This window comes from Mastigoproctus giganteus, chromosome 12 (genome assembly GCF_048544385.1).
Source record: "Mastigoproctus giganteus isolate SK-2022 chromosome 12, ASM4854438v1, whole genome shotgun sequence".
In the NCBI taxonomy this organism is placed as follows: domain Eukaryota; kingdom Metazoa; phylum Arthropoda; class Arachnida; order Uropygi; family Thelyphonidae; genus Mastigoproctus; species Mastigoproctus giganteus.
This window is the reverse complement of record NC_143586.1, coordinates 170,878,144-170,891,996: the sequence shown is the minus strand read 5'-3', so window position 1 is coordinate 170,891,996 and position 13,853 is coordinate 170,878,144. Positions and strand designations below refer to the sequence as shown.

General features: G+C 36.0%; 1 protein-coding gene across 1 annotated transcript in view; it reads left to right on the top strand.

Moving 5' to 3' along the window:
- Positions 1-13,853, top strand: part of LOC150077590 (FAS-associated factor 1-like) — a 377,947-nt gene that overhangs the window by 61,784 nt on the left and 302,310 nt on the right. The window contains exon 4 of the mRNA XM_090385644.1: positions 7,805-7,891. Within this exon, the coding sequence (XP_090241770.1) occupies positions 7,805-7,891 (87 nt within the window). The remainder of the gene's footprint in view (positions 1-7,804; positions 7,892-13,853) is intronic.

The following is a 13,853-nucleotide window of genomic DNA, read 5'->3' as shown; positions in this document are numbered from 1 at the left end:
AGAGGATGTCATTATGCTAAGATATCTGTCATATCTAGAGGTTTGTTTAATTATATTCTTATATTTTAAAATTTGGAAAATTTTTAAATTTTTAAAATATAAAATTTTAAAATTTTTAAATTTTTAAAATATAAAATTTTAAAATTTTATATTTTAAAATTTTGTTGAAGTGGTAGTGAAGGTAGGCTGTCGGAAACTGATTGTCCAATAGCTTGTTATATAGGGTTATTATATTATGCTTTATCAGCCAGTTACTGTTACATATGTTAACTATTCTGATTGTGAAAGAATGTTTGCTTGTACTTTTTTCAAGATATTAGAGTGCCAATATATAGTTGACAACATTGAAATTGAAGGAATCTTTTATTGTAGATGTTGATGGATGTTTGTGGGTTGTTAATATTAATATTCAGATTAGGTAATTTGCTTTATGGTTGTTGTCATTGGTTTTTTCTAGAGTCAGTTCTGGAGGGTAAATGTTAGCAAACTATTGTATGAAGTTGGTACACTTTATTACCAGTAAGTCGTTAATGTATCTGAACATTGATAGTTCAGTTGGTAATGCAGTTTCAGCATAGGATAGATAAAGGTTAGCCAGGACACAGCTGGCTGGACCACCCATTGGTGTTCCTTTGGTCTGTAGGTAGAGGTTCTTCCATTAGTAATATAGTTGTTTGCAATGCAGAGGTTGGTTAACCTGTTCCAAAATGTTGGCTTGCAGTTTATCATGTGACTGTAGTTATTGTACAGTTTGTCGAGGACTATTTTTAAGTTTGGCAGGTCTATTCTGGTGAAGAGGCTGTAAAAATCATACATTGATATACTGGTGATGTTATTAGCTTTTAATGCATGTATTATGGGCTGGTTGTTATAAATAATTCTGCTATTTGGTAATGTGTTAAGGATGGGTTTCAGAAATAGTTCTAAAATATTGCCTGGTTTGTGTGCATAGCTATGCTTACACAAGGTGATGAATTTTTGTGGATTTTGGCAATCCGACTTTGATCCAATAAAGGTGGCCTTTCTGAGGAAACACTTTACAGACGATGATGATGATGCTGTCATTGCAGTCAAGAGAAAGCAGCTCCTAGAGGCTGGCAACAACTTCTGTGAGAGGGGAGGGATTCGGGTTCTGGTTCAGCTGTAGAGAATGTGAAAAAATAAATGCAATTTCTTATTTATATATATATATATATATATATATATATATCTGATAATTAAAATAATTCCATGACCATTATTGGCCTCGTGGTCCTCTGTCGATATGGGGCATGATGGTCAGTCTATTATTTTGATATTTTAGTTTTTTGGTAGTTTCTTTAACCCTTTTTAGGTGATATTTCACGTCTTTTGGAACTGGTACCTTCAAGGGCGGTACCGCTAAATTATTTATAATTGGCATTATTTAAATTTATATCGTTTTTTATTAATTGGGTTTAATGACTTAATTGACTAAATTATATAGGGGATTATCGACTACCTTTTTGTCCTATTATCTCTACTTTCCCTTCCCTGTTTGTTTATTTATATTATTTTGCGTTTCATTTCGCTCTGCATTATTGCCGTACTACTGGCTGATGATTTTATTTAAATATCATATTTATTTTAATTATCAGATATAATTAGGCATCATGTGGAGGATGTGCATTTGCTGCCTCTAATGATAGCTACATAGCCATATCTATTTATTTTTATTACTTTTACCTCACATAATATATATATATATATATATACACACACAAAAGTGATGGTCATTAATTTAAAGGTTAACTGTACAGGCTACAATATGCAAAAAAAAGCCTAGTAAATATGCTTTAAGTGAATCATGTTTGAGATATTGCACATTTCTAGTTGGGATCCACTACTTACTTGTTTGTTTAGGTTAGGTTATGCTCGTTCTCTCCCTTTTCCCTCTCTCAATGCTCTGAGACATAGCAGGCATACTAGTACTTGTCAAAGGATAGTCAACATGGAAAGAGGTTAGAGCAACGAAGAATATGCGGACATGCACTTCATGTATGGTAAAGCCAACGGCATTGCACTCAAGGCTGCATGCTTGTACCAAGAAGCATTTCCCTGCTGAAGGGAGCCCAACAGGCGCACATTCATCAGGGTACATCAACGCTTTAGAGAACACATGGAATATGAAGGAGCATAACATCTGATGTTGAAGAAGTGGAGTAAAGTGAAGGAGAAACTGTTGAAGATAAACACAAGAAAGGCACCCGGGGTGGATGGGATCTATCCAGTTATATTAACGGAGGCAGCAAAGGAAGTAAGCAAACCCTTAGCCATAATTATGAGAGCTTCCTTGGACTCAGGGGAGGTACCCATAGACTGGAAATGTGCAAATGTGACCCCAATTCACAAAGGAGGATCAAAGGCTGACACAAGTAATTATAGACCTGTGAGCTTAACTTCTGTTCCAGGAAAATTAATGGAGGCACTGGTTAAAGAAGCACTGCAGGATCATTTAGACAAGACTTCAGTTATAGCTCAGACACAGCATGGTTTTGTTAAGGGGTAGTCTTGCCTGACCAACTTGATTGGATACTATGATGCAGTCACAAAAGAACTGGATGCAGGGAATAACTTTGATATTATATACTTGGATCTTAGAAAGGCTTTTGATACTGTTGCACATGGAAGACTGCTACACAAATTGGAGCAGTGTGACATTGGAGGCAAATTGCTGCTATGGATAAAGGGGTGGTTGAGGGGGAGAAGACAGAGAGTGGTAATCAATGGACACTGCTCATCGTGGACTAATGTTATTAGTGGAGTCCCTCAGGGCCCAGTGTTGGGTCCATTATTGTTTTCTGTATTTATAAATGATATTGATGATGGTATATCAAGCTTAATGTCCAAGTTTGCAGATGATACAAAGGTTGGCAGGGTTGTCAAGGACACTACTGACACTATGCTGCTGCAACAGGATCTGGAAAGGTTGAGCAGATGGGCTGAGAGGTGGCAAATGAAGTTTAACATTGACAAATGTAAAGTACTACACATGGGAAACAGCAACCCCAGAGCAACGTATCAACTCTGTGGTACTACACTGACAGTGGTAGAGAATGAAAGGGACTTGGGGGTGGTTGTGCAGGCAGATATGAAGTTCTCTGAGCAGTGCAGACGGGCTGCAAGAGTAGCTCATGGAGTATTGTCAATGATATACAGGAATTTTTCCAGCAGGGATAAGGAGGTGATTATTCCATTGTATAAGGCAATGGTCAGGCCACACCTAGAGTACTGTATACAGGTCTGGAGGCCTCATTTCAAGAAGGATGTAGAGCTGCTGGAACGAGTACAGAGAAGGGCAACAAGATTAGTGAATGGAACAAAGGGGTGCTCTTACGAAGAAAGGCTTACGTTTTGCAAATTACAGTGTCTGGAGACTAGGCACCAGCGAGGTGACCTGATAGAGGTGTATAAAGCCTTGAATGATTTAAGCATGCTCAATGCTGATGGGATTCTTCCTCTAGCTCAGAAAAATCACCTGAGAGGGCATAAATTCAAATTGAGGAAAGACAGATGTAGGATAGACGTGCGGAAATTTGCCTTTAGCCAGCGGGTGGTTGGTTGGTGGAACAGACTTCCATCCCTTGTGGTGGAGGTTGATAGCCTAAATAAGTTTAAGGCTCAGCTGGACAGGTATTTTGAACGAACTGAGGGGTGAAGTGGAAGTGGGTTTTTTTTTTTTTTTGGCTGATGCTGCATAAGCTTGCTTTCTTGCATCAAATGCCTCTACTAATGCTAATGCTAAAGAAAGGGTGTTAAAATGAATAGAACAAAATCCAGGAATTTCAACAAGGTTGGTTGTTCTGCAAGAGCATATACTGAGTCATAGCAGTGTGTGGCGAATTTTACATCACCAGTTACTGTACCCCTACCATATCTAGTGTGTACAAGGTCTGAGCAATATAGACAACCCTTCCAGAGTGAACTTCTGCCAGTGGATGCAACAACAGTGTGTTCTGAACCCTCAATTTTTAAGCAACATTTTGTTCACTGACAAAGCTGGGTTTACTCGTGATGGTATTTTTAATTTTCATAACTGTCACGTTTGGTCTGATGAAAATCCTAATGCATTTCACGAGTCACAACATCAGCAATGTTTCTTGTTGAATGTCTGGAAAGGACTACTAGGAGACTGTCTAATTGGACCACAGTTTCTGTCAAACAGGCTAACAGGAGAACTGTAACTTCAGTTCCTTCCAGACCTCTTTGTTGATGATAATATTCCACTTCAGCAATGCCAGAACATGTGGTTTATGCATGATGGTGCACCGATACAGTTTGCTTGGGTTGTGACTTGGTATCTAACTAGAAGGTTTGGTCAACAGTGGATAGGTAGAGGTGGGCCTGTAATGTGGCCTCCCAGATCACCAGACTTAAATCCTATGGATTTTTGTATCTGAAGTCTTGTAAAAAGCTTGGTGTACACTTCTGACATTAACACAGTTGCGGAATTGCGGCGTCTGGTTGAAGGAGACTTTCAGAAAATCAGAACTGACCCAGGAATGCCTGAGAGGATTTGCAACTCAATACAGAGAAGGCTACAAAGCAAGGACAGCATTTTGAACACCTTTTGTAACATCCTGTAATATGTAATCTGTAAAAATCCTTTGGTATTGAAACCAAAAATTAAAAATGTATTATCTTATGTTTAATAAAACCACCCTTAGCAAAGGGTTCACAGCTTTTTGCTAAACTAGTGCTCCCACAGTCAGTGGTAGATCTTAACAGAAAATTTGCATTATCTCGAAAATGGTTCATTTGCGTCCCGATGTTCACTGGGACTTTTTTTGCTTATTTTAGTTTGTACTTTTCACCTTTAAATTATTGACCATCATTTTTGAAACACTGTGTGTGTGTGTGTGTGTGTGTGTGTGTGTGTGTGTGTGTGTGTGTGTGTGTGTGTGTGTGTGTGTGTGTGTACAGGGTTATTCACTACCAGTGCGACAGACTTGCAGGAGGTGTAGGGGGCACAAAGATGAATCGGAATCACATAGCATTGCAGGGTCCGAAATGCCTTCGTCATGCAGGAGGTCACGTGAACAAAGAAGCAAAGAAAAAGAACAGAAACAGCAACTCATTAGTGTAACAGAAATCATTTTAATGACAAGTTTTACGTTGGCAAAAAGCCATGCTACAGAAGGTGTTTGAAAGTTCGACCAGAAGCAGTTACACAGGCTTCTCAGCGCCGCTGCATGGAATCCCTAATGTTCTGGAAGATTCCTGGCGTGTCTTGAATCTCCCCGGCAGCTACAGAGATGCGAGCGACGAGGTCTTCAACTGAATCAACAGGGGTGTTGTACACCAATGTCTTCATTTGACCCCAGCAGAAGAAGTCCAGGCATGATAGGTCTGGCGATCTAGCAGGCCAATGAACTGGACCACCAAGACCTATCCAATGCTGTCCAAATGTAATGTTTAGGTGTTGGCGGACGTATTGGTGTAATGTGGGGGAGCCCCATCACGCTGGAACCACATTGAGCGGTGCAACGACTGAGGAACATGTGCTTCTTCAATAAGTTCGGGCAGGACTTGCTGTAGAAAGATCAAGTATGCCCTGCCGTCCAGACGAGGGGGCAGAAGGTACGGTCTAATGAGGTGGTCTCCAACAATGCCGGCCCAAACATTGACAGAGAAACGGCGTTGAGTTGCACATGTTCGTGTACCATTGGGGGGTGTTCTCCAAAGCCCACAAATGGGCATTATGTTGATTGAAGGTTCCCTCTCTTGTGAAACTTGCCTCATCCGTGAACAATACGGATGCAGCAAATGTGCTGTCTGCCGCACTCTGTTGAAGAAGCCAAGTAGCAAAAGTCGTCTGGAGTGGATAATCCGCAGGCTCCAATGATTGGATGTGTTGCAGATGATACCATCTGCAACACATCCAATGAACTCATTTGGTTTGTTGACAGTATCCTCCATACAGTGGATTGGGAAATACCCAATCGTTGGCCTATCACTCGAGTACTCGTACTTGGATTGCCTTCTGCAAGACGTAGGACATTCTTCTCATTGTCTGGCATCCTCGTTCGCTCTCGATTCATGGTACCTCTCATGAAACAAAAAGTCTCATGTAACCTTCTTGGCACACGTGCGAAAATCGTATGATGAGGAGCACGCCTGTGCGGGAAACATTCCTGATACAAGCACAGAGCAGTGCGCCCGTTACAGTCCGCAGCTCCATACGTGAGGTGCATGTTGGCCGGTTCAACATTTGAATACTCGTCCATCCTACTGCCTCGGGAACCGGTTCGCAAATGATGACTTCCAGCGGGATCGCTGTACATGTGACCTCCCATTCAACGTCCTCTACTGCATGACAAAGGCATTTCGGACCCTGCAATGCTATGTGATTCCAATTCGTCTTTGTGCCCCCTACACCTCCTGCAAGTTTGTCACACTGGTAGTGAATCACCCTGTACACACACACACACACACACACACACACACACACACACACACACACACACACACACACACAACATAGGTGAATTTTTGAATAATGTTTGAAATAGTTGAAAACTGAATCCTTCATAATAAAAAATAAAAAGCTAAAGCAAACATCAGAGGCAGTAAAAAGCATATTCCTCTTCATGATGCTTGAAATATAAAAATTAGAATGATAATTAAATAAAAATAATGCCAGCAGCATTGCAAGACAGAAGAGCAAAAATATTCAAAATTAAACATAACAAACCAGCAGGGAGGGAAGAGAAGGGTAACAAGAATAAAAATATTGTAGCAGAAAGTCTCCAAGATAATTTAGAAAATCTAAATGCAAAGATAAAAAAAATAATAATCAATTAAATTTTGAATGCCAATTAAATAGAAATTTAACGGCACCCCTCTGATGGGCATCAAGTCCTAATTTATGTGAAATATCGCCAACAGAGAGTAAACCAACTACAATAAAATAAAACAAAAATAAACCAAAAATAGACTGACCATTACAACCCATCTCAACAGATGGGGTGTAACAGATCTTTCATCTGTCCATAACTGAAAGAGAGAGAAATTTGACTGTCTGGGAAGCAGACAGTCAAATGTGTTAATGCTCCTGAATATTACTGCCATCTATGAGCACATGCAAACATTATTATTTGCAGCTAATACAGATTAATAGCATATGGCGCCTCCGTAGCCAGGTGGGCAGGAGCAGTAGTGCATAGCACACGCTTTGTGATTAAACCGGAGTTCGAGCCCGTGACCACCAAATACGGAGGATGCAGAAGGTCAGGGAATGACCACCGCATATCTCCAGCCCGAATAAAGGGTGAGGGTTGGCGTCAGGAAGGGCATCTGGCCGTAAAAATTGCATGCCAAAACAATAAAAAACGCTGACCCCAAATAATAATGGGAAAAGGCGAGGACAAAAAAAACGAAAAAAAAAAAAAAAAAAACCAGATTAATAGCATATCTACTTCCCTAAATTGTAGTAAGATATTTGTATTATGGGTAAACAGAATATCTGTGTATATGGAAATTGTGATGCCTCAGTTTCTACATTGAATTGGAATTTATAAAGTTCATTTTGTTTTTAGCAGAAATGTTCAATTGAAATAGTACATATTTTTAAATTGAAAACTAGTTAATACTTTTAGGAACATTCCAAGCATTATAAATATTAGAGAAAAAGCATTATTTAAATTTTATTTTCTTTTATTTGAACTTATATAAAAAAAAATCATTTTAGGATGTTATATCAGATGTATTATAATAAATTTGATATTAATTTATTGTGAAATTTATATATAAATGTTCCCTTCTTCCCATTTATCTCTATAATCAGATCAAACAGGACATGTATGATTTAACTAACATTCCAGTAAGATTCCAAAGGTGGACTGGTTGGCCAAATTGCATAAGTGATGAAAATGTAAGCTTTTTTTATTTTATTTTATTTCATATTTTATAAATATAATATGGATGTAAAATTTCGATTATTATTATTGATTGATTAAAACTCATTTAATTGGTATTGCAAGTATGCCATTAACTCCTCCCCCCCCTCCCTATTCTAAACCATTTCTATTCAGGTTTGGCTGAGCCAGGTTAATGTCAACTTGGTGGTTGCACCTAAAGTGTAGCAAAAATAGTGGCAGGTCAAACGATAGTTGCCCAACTTTTTAATTTCTGTAAAATATTATGGAGTTTCTTGAATTCTGCTTGAAAAGTGCATAATATTTCATTATGCAAACATGCCTAAAAATTATGTATATTTGATGTTATTAGTCACTGCTATATTTTAATGTTTATTTCAAATTTGGTATACTTCACAGTGTGTGAAATTTGAAATAAATTCAAATTTGTTGCGTTTATTTTGAAGTGTTTTTTTCAAATTTCACAGTGCGTAAAATTTGAATTACATATTGCTTTCTGCATAGTAGTGTCAATCTTTAATGAATTTTGAGTTTTGTGTTCTCATCTATATTTGAAAACAATAATGAATATTTCAAAAACAATTAAGATAAGCCTGTAGATATTCGTTGAACTAGTGGGAGAAGAAAAATAAGTAACCAGTACCTCTAAACAAATAGCATCAGCTGTTTGGTAATTGTGGTAAAATTATTGCAGTAAAAGTTTATCTAGGAAGGTAGAAAAAATTTCAGATTTATAATCATTAATGTTTAACATGGGAACTACAAAACTCCACAACCTGGCAGTGGTAGCAGCCCGTGACATGTGACCCACTATCATTGCTAGGTTGTGGAGTTTTGTAGTCCCCCCCTTCACTTCACTGTTTAGACAAAGTGGTCTTGAAACTGATTTATCCTTTCTTCTTTTAATTACAGATACCACTATATTTAAAAATTTTCACCCCCATTACATGTCTGCTTCTTGTGTTAAAAATTATGAGAATTATTGCTGCATCATATAAGTATTTAGTTATGAATTGGCCTAACTTGAGTTAGGCTTATAGGTTTTTTACCTTTGAGGGCTTGGGGAAGAGAGTAGCTTTATAAAGCAAGCAAAATAGAAAATCTAGATAATTTTCTCAAATGAAAAGAGGATTTACTTTGTAAAACAAATATGAATAGTTAATGTTTTTTTTTTTTTGTGATATTAAAACCAAAATAATAATCTTTTAACTTACAATTTAAATCTGATTACACAGCCTTCCAATGCCCAGTTTTACAGGAAGCAGAGGGTGTAAAGGCATGCAAACTAGATGAGCACTTCGAATGCCGCATAAGCTGGCATAAAATGCCTGTCAATACCTTCGGACACGTTACAAGAGTATATGCCTTGGCATTTGCATAGCCTGAGGTAACATTCTCCCCGTGCATCGGGTGGTTGGCCTTAATTGGTTTGTTTATTATACTTTGGGGAAGACTATGTTTGACATAGAGGAGCTTATTTGTGAGGTGAAAAGGCCTTCCTTGTACAACATGGCATTAAAAGATCACTCCAACAAAGAAATAAAGGCAAAGTCTTGTATTGAAATTGGAAAAGAAATGTTTCCGAACTGGAATGAACAATGTAATGACGAGAATAATCAAAAAGCTCAGTTCTTAACCTTAGGATTGTAAATATTACTTCTATTTGAGTACTATTTCATTAGTTAACAAAATACAAGTTTGTTCACTTGCAGAGACAATATATTGGTAGATTCTGGGTTATCTGTGTACAGAATCACCAATGTACATAATTTAAGCCTATAAAGAACCTTATTATTATTAAATAAGATGAAAACAGTAATCGGAAAACTACTAAATAATATCCACTGCAACAGTACAACTAATGTCAGCATTAACAAATGAGAATCACGTGGGTCTCTGTCTTCTTCCAAAATGAATTTTGAAAACCTTTCGTTTCAAACACAACTTCGGTGTCTTTCTTTTTTGAAAAGTATTGTGAAAGCAATTCAAAGCATGCAGTAAGCCACAAAGTACAGAGTCGTTGCCAGCCTGATACAGAAAAAAAAATAAAAATAATAATAAAAAATATATATATAATAATAACAAAATAATACACGCAACTGTTTCTTGGTATAAAAAATATGACCAAAAGAATTGCAGTGGATTGTTTTTGAAAAACGAAAAGATTGTCCTTTGTATCTTCAATGTGTATTGCATCTATAATACAAAATTCAGGAAATCATCCATTGGAAGCCACACTGGAAACGGGAAAAACTGGTGTAAATCTGATAACATTGCAATGTGCATTTGATAAAAAAAAAAAAGAAAGAAAGAAAAGTTGGTTTTATTGTAACTGTTTCATTAGTTAATGAAATAAAAGTTTGTTCACTTGCAGAGACAATTTATTGGTAGTTTCTGGGTTATCTGTGTACGGAATCACAGATGTACATAATTTAAGTTAATAAAGAACCTTATTATGATTAAATAAGATGAAAACAGTAATTGGAAAACTGCTGAAGAATATTCACTGCAAATAATGTTGGCGTCAATAAAAAAAGAATCGCATGCACTCTCTGTTGTCTTCCAAAACGAATTTTGAAAACCTTTTTAAAACATAATTTCACGCTTTTAAACATAACTTCAGTATCTTTCCTTTTTGAAAAGTGTTGTGAAAGCAATGAAAGCATGCAATAAGCCACAAAGTACAGAGTCGTTGCCAGCATGATACAGGGAAAAATAAAAAAATAATAATAATAAAATAATGCACACAACTGTTTCTTGGCATAAAAAACATGACTGAAACAATTGAAACAGATTGTTTTTGAAAAAACGAAAAGATCGTACTTCCTTTTCTTCAACTTTTCTTCAACAGCGCTACGTGTATTGCATCTACTAACACAAAATTGAGGAAATTCATCAATTGGAAGCCACATCGGAAACGGGAAAATTTGGTGTAAAACTGATAACACTGCAATGTGAATTTAATAAAAAAAAAAAAAAAAAAAAAAATTTGCTTTATTGTAATTGTTTTTATGGATCAATATCAGTACAGCACCTTTTCTGGATGTATGATTTGATCTTCTAACGAAATTTCAAGAAAATATTTCTATTGATAGCTGCATTACAAACTTCAAAATTTGATGTCTTCGACATTAGCATTCTTGAAATCAAACAACACCAATCCTTTATTCCGGAGCACGGAAAGTACTCCGTTACTGTGTGGTTAGTGGAGAATGTTTTCTGCTTTAAAAGGATGGAAAGTACTTGTCCATATTCCATCTGGAAATAATGTCGAGTGGTGGAAAGACTAAAATGTAGGTGTTTTATTCTGAGCAGTCCCATGCAGTAAAACCAAACAGGAAATTATCCTTTATGTTACTGAAAGTAATTCTGTAAGACACAGAGTCTTACAAATACCTTAATCTCTGAATAAGAATAGTGGGTAGAAATAAAATAATTTTACAAATAAAGAAAACAACATTTCAGAAATACATATTTCAATTAGTCAGAATTGGCCTGTCTGTACAGCACAAAAAAAGCATAGATGAAAACATTGGTATTGATTTCTGCATCACGATATCAAATTTTGCGTTTTTTTCCCCTACTAATTAACATTAAAAGTTCATTAAATCTCTTTATTGACATTCTGTAAAATAAAATTAAAAAAAATTCTTGGGAGACTTCTTGTGTGTTTCTAACATAATTTAAAACTTTCTTTTTTTTTTTATCTATTTAAATTTTCTGGATGAATTCACCATTGTCGTTTTCTCTTTCTACTTGCAATCAGCACCATACATAAATGCGCAATACATCCAACTTAAACAACATCCATCTTGAAACTGGGAATAGAAAAAGTGAGTCCCTGGTGATATCCAGTGAAATGTTAGAAGTGCCCCGTCTAGTTTGAAACGATCTGACATTAGGAGCGCTACGTGTAGTTTGCTGTTTTGGAGGCATTCACAATGCCAGCTTACGCTCATACTTCAAGCACTCGTCTAGTATAGCCCTTAAGATAGCATTCCTTTTGTAAATAGGACTGCCTACTTGTATGCACCATAAATGATAACCAAGCAAGGTTGAGATTTTTCTCTGGAGTCAAATCACAATGAATTGTGGATATTCAAATATGTTCTTAAAAATGGTTGAATTCCGTTGATCATAAGTATTCTGTTGATATGATAAGATAAAAGTAATATGACCATAATATGATCAGTTGATGATAAGTATTCTGTTGATATGATAAGATAAAAGTAATATGACCATAATATGATCAGTTGATGATAAGTATTCTGTTGATATGATAAGATAAAAGTAATATGACGCAGCTAAACCTGTAAAATGCTTTCAAAAGATAATGTGATGATTGAATTTTTATATTTGGTGAATTTTAAAGAAGTTTAAATATAGTTTGAACTATTAATTTAAAATGCGAATGACCTAAATGTGCCATCTTCTTATGATTACTTATTCTATAAGCTCAATCAAAATCAAATGCAGCAATTATGAATTTATGTGGCCAGGATTCCGGTGATTCGTTGTGCATAATGCAAGCTTAAAAACATGAACGAACTTAAAATTTTCCTCAGTGAAGTTGGACCAGTTCTAATTATGATTGACTTATGAAATCATGTTTTTCATTACAGAGTAAAAGAAATTGGAGTTAAAAGTCCATTACAGTTATTGCCTTATAGGGCTTTCCACCAGTATTCTGTGTATTTTAATTATTTTTACAAACAGAGCAAACATGGTTTTATAAATAGGTAAGTTATGTGTACTTATACTATTATATTTTAGACATTTTTCTTGTTACTTTTTTTAGTAAGTTTTTTTTTTTTTTTTTTTTCCTCCCACGTTTAAAAAAAAAACTGTATGCTGCAGATATGGTACTTTCAAAATTTACAGATTATGCTGCAGTTACAGTATCTTTCAAAATTTCTGATTATTTGAATTTGAATTTAACTTTTAGTTTGCTTTATTAATCCTAGCTCAAATTTATTCCTGCAGATTGTCAGAGAAAGAAAAAATGGTTATCTGGAGTAGCTCTCGGTAATTGGAAACCACAGAAAGCAACAGAATTGAAATCTTGTTGATCATGCAGATTTTGCAATTATTATGTAACACAGGATAAAGTACATGTGCAAGAAGAAAAAGATAATGAAACTGAAGAAATGGTCTCTAGCTAGTAAAAGTGATGATTGGAGCTTAAATGAAGAAATGCTGGAAGTTGAAGACATTTAAATTTAAAGAGGAAAGTGAAATATTTCCTGAAATAGTATTTTGTTAAACTCTGGTAGGTGACCTCTTAATTTATCAAGTTATGAGTGTATTTACTGGTAGTAAAGGGACCATACACGTGACAAATCGAAGATATTCTGTTGGTGATAATGAGAACATTTTCCATGTGTAATATACAGGGGATCCTCGTTATCCGAGGATACTTGGTTCCATAAAATTCCACTTAAAATGGGGACCAAATTTTTGTAATGTTGTTATAATTTAATTAAAACTAAATGCAACTAGGCTTAATATTTTAAGAGTTTACGATTCTGCATCTATATAATATCAGTGTAGATATACCATAGCCAGCTCTTATAGAAAAACTACGGTAGTAGTGTGAAAGGCATCATTTCATCTGTATCTCATATCGTGCTCATCCTTCACAATGAGTTGCCCATGTATTGCACTACCTCGACTAAATAATGCTTCACTAATAGAGAAGACTATTGTTACTTATTCTCGGTTGGCACCACAACCCAAATGGCACTGTTTCAAAGCTAGTTGGGTTTTCATTGGTGGGTGGATGTGTGATTAACTCCTATTGTGTGATTAACTTCACAACTGTGTTGTCATGTTTGCAATACCAGGGTACCTGCCCACCCACTGATGGAAAGCCAACTAGCTTTGAAACGGTGCCGTCTGAGTGATGGTGCACACCAAGAATAAGTGACAGTAGTCTTCTCTATTAGTGAAGCGTTACTT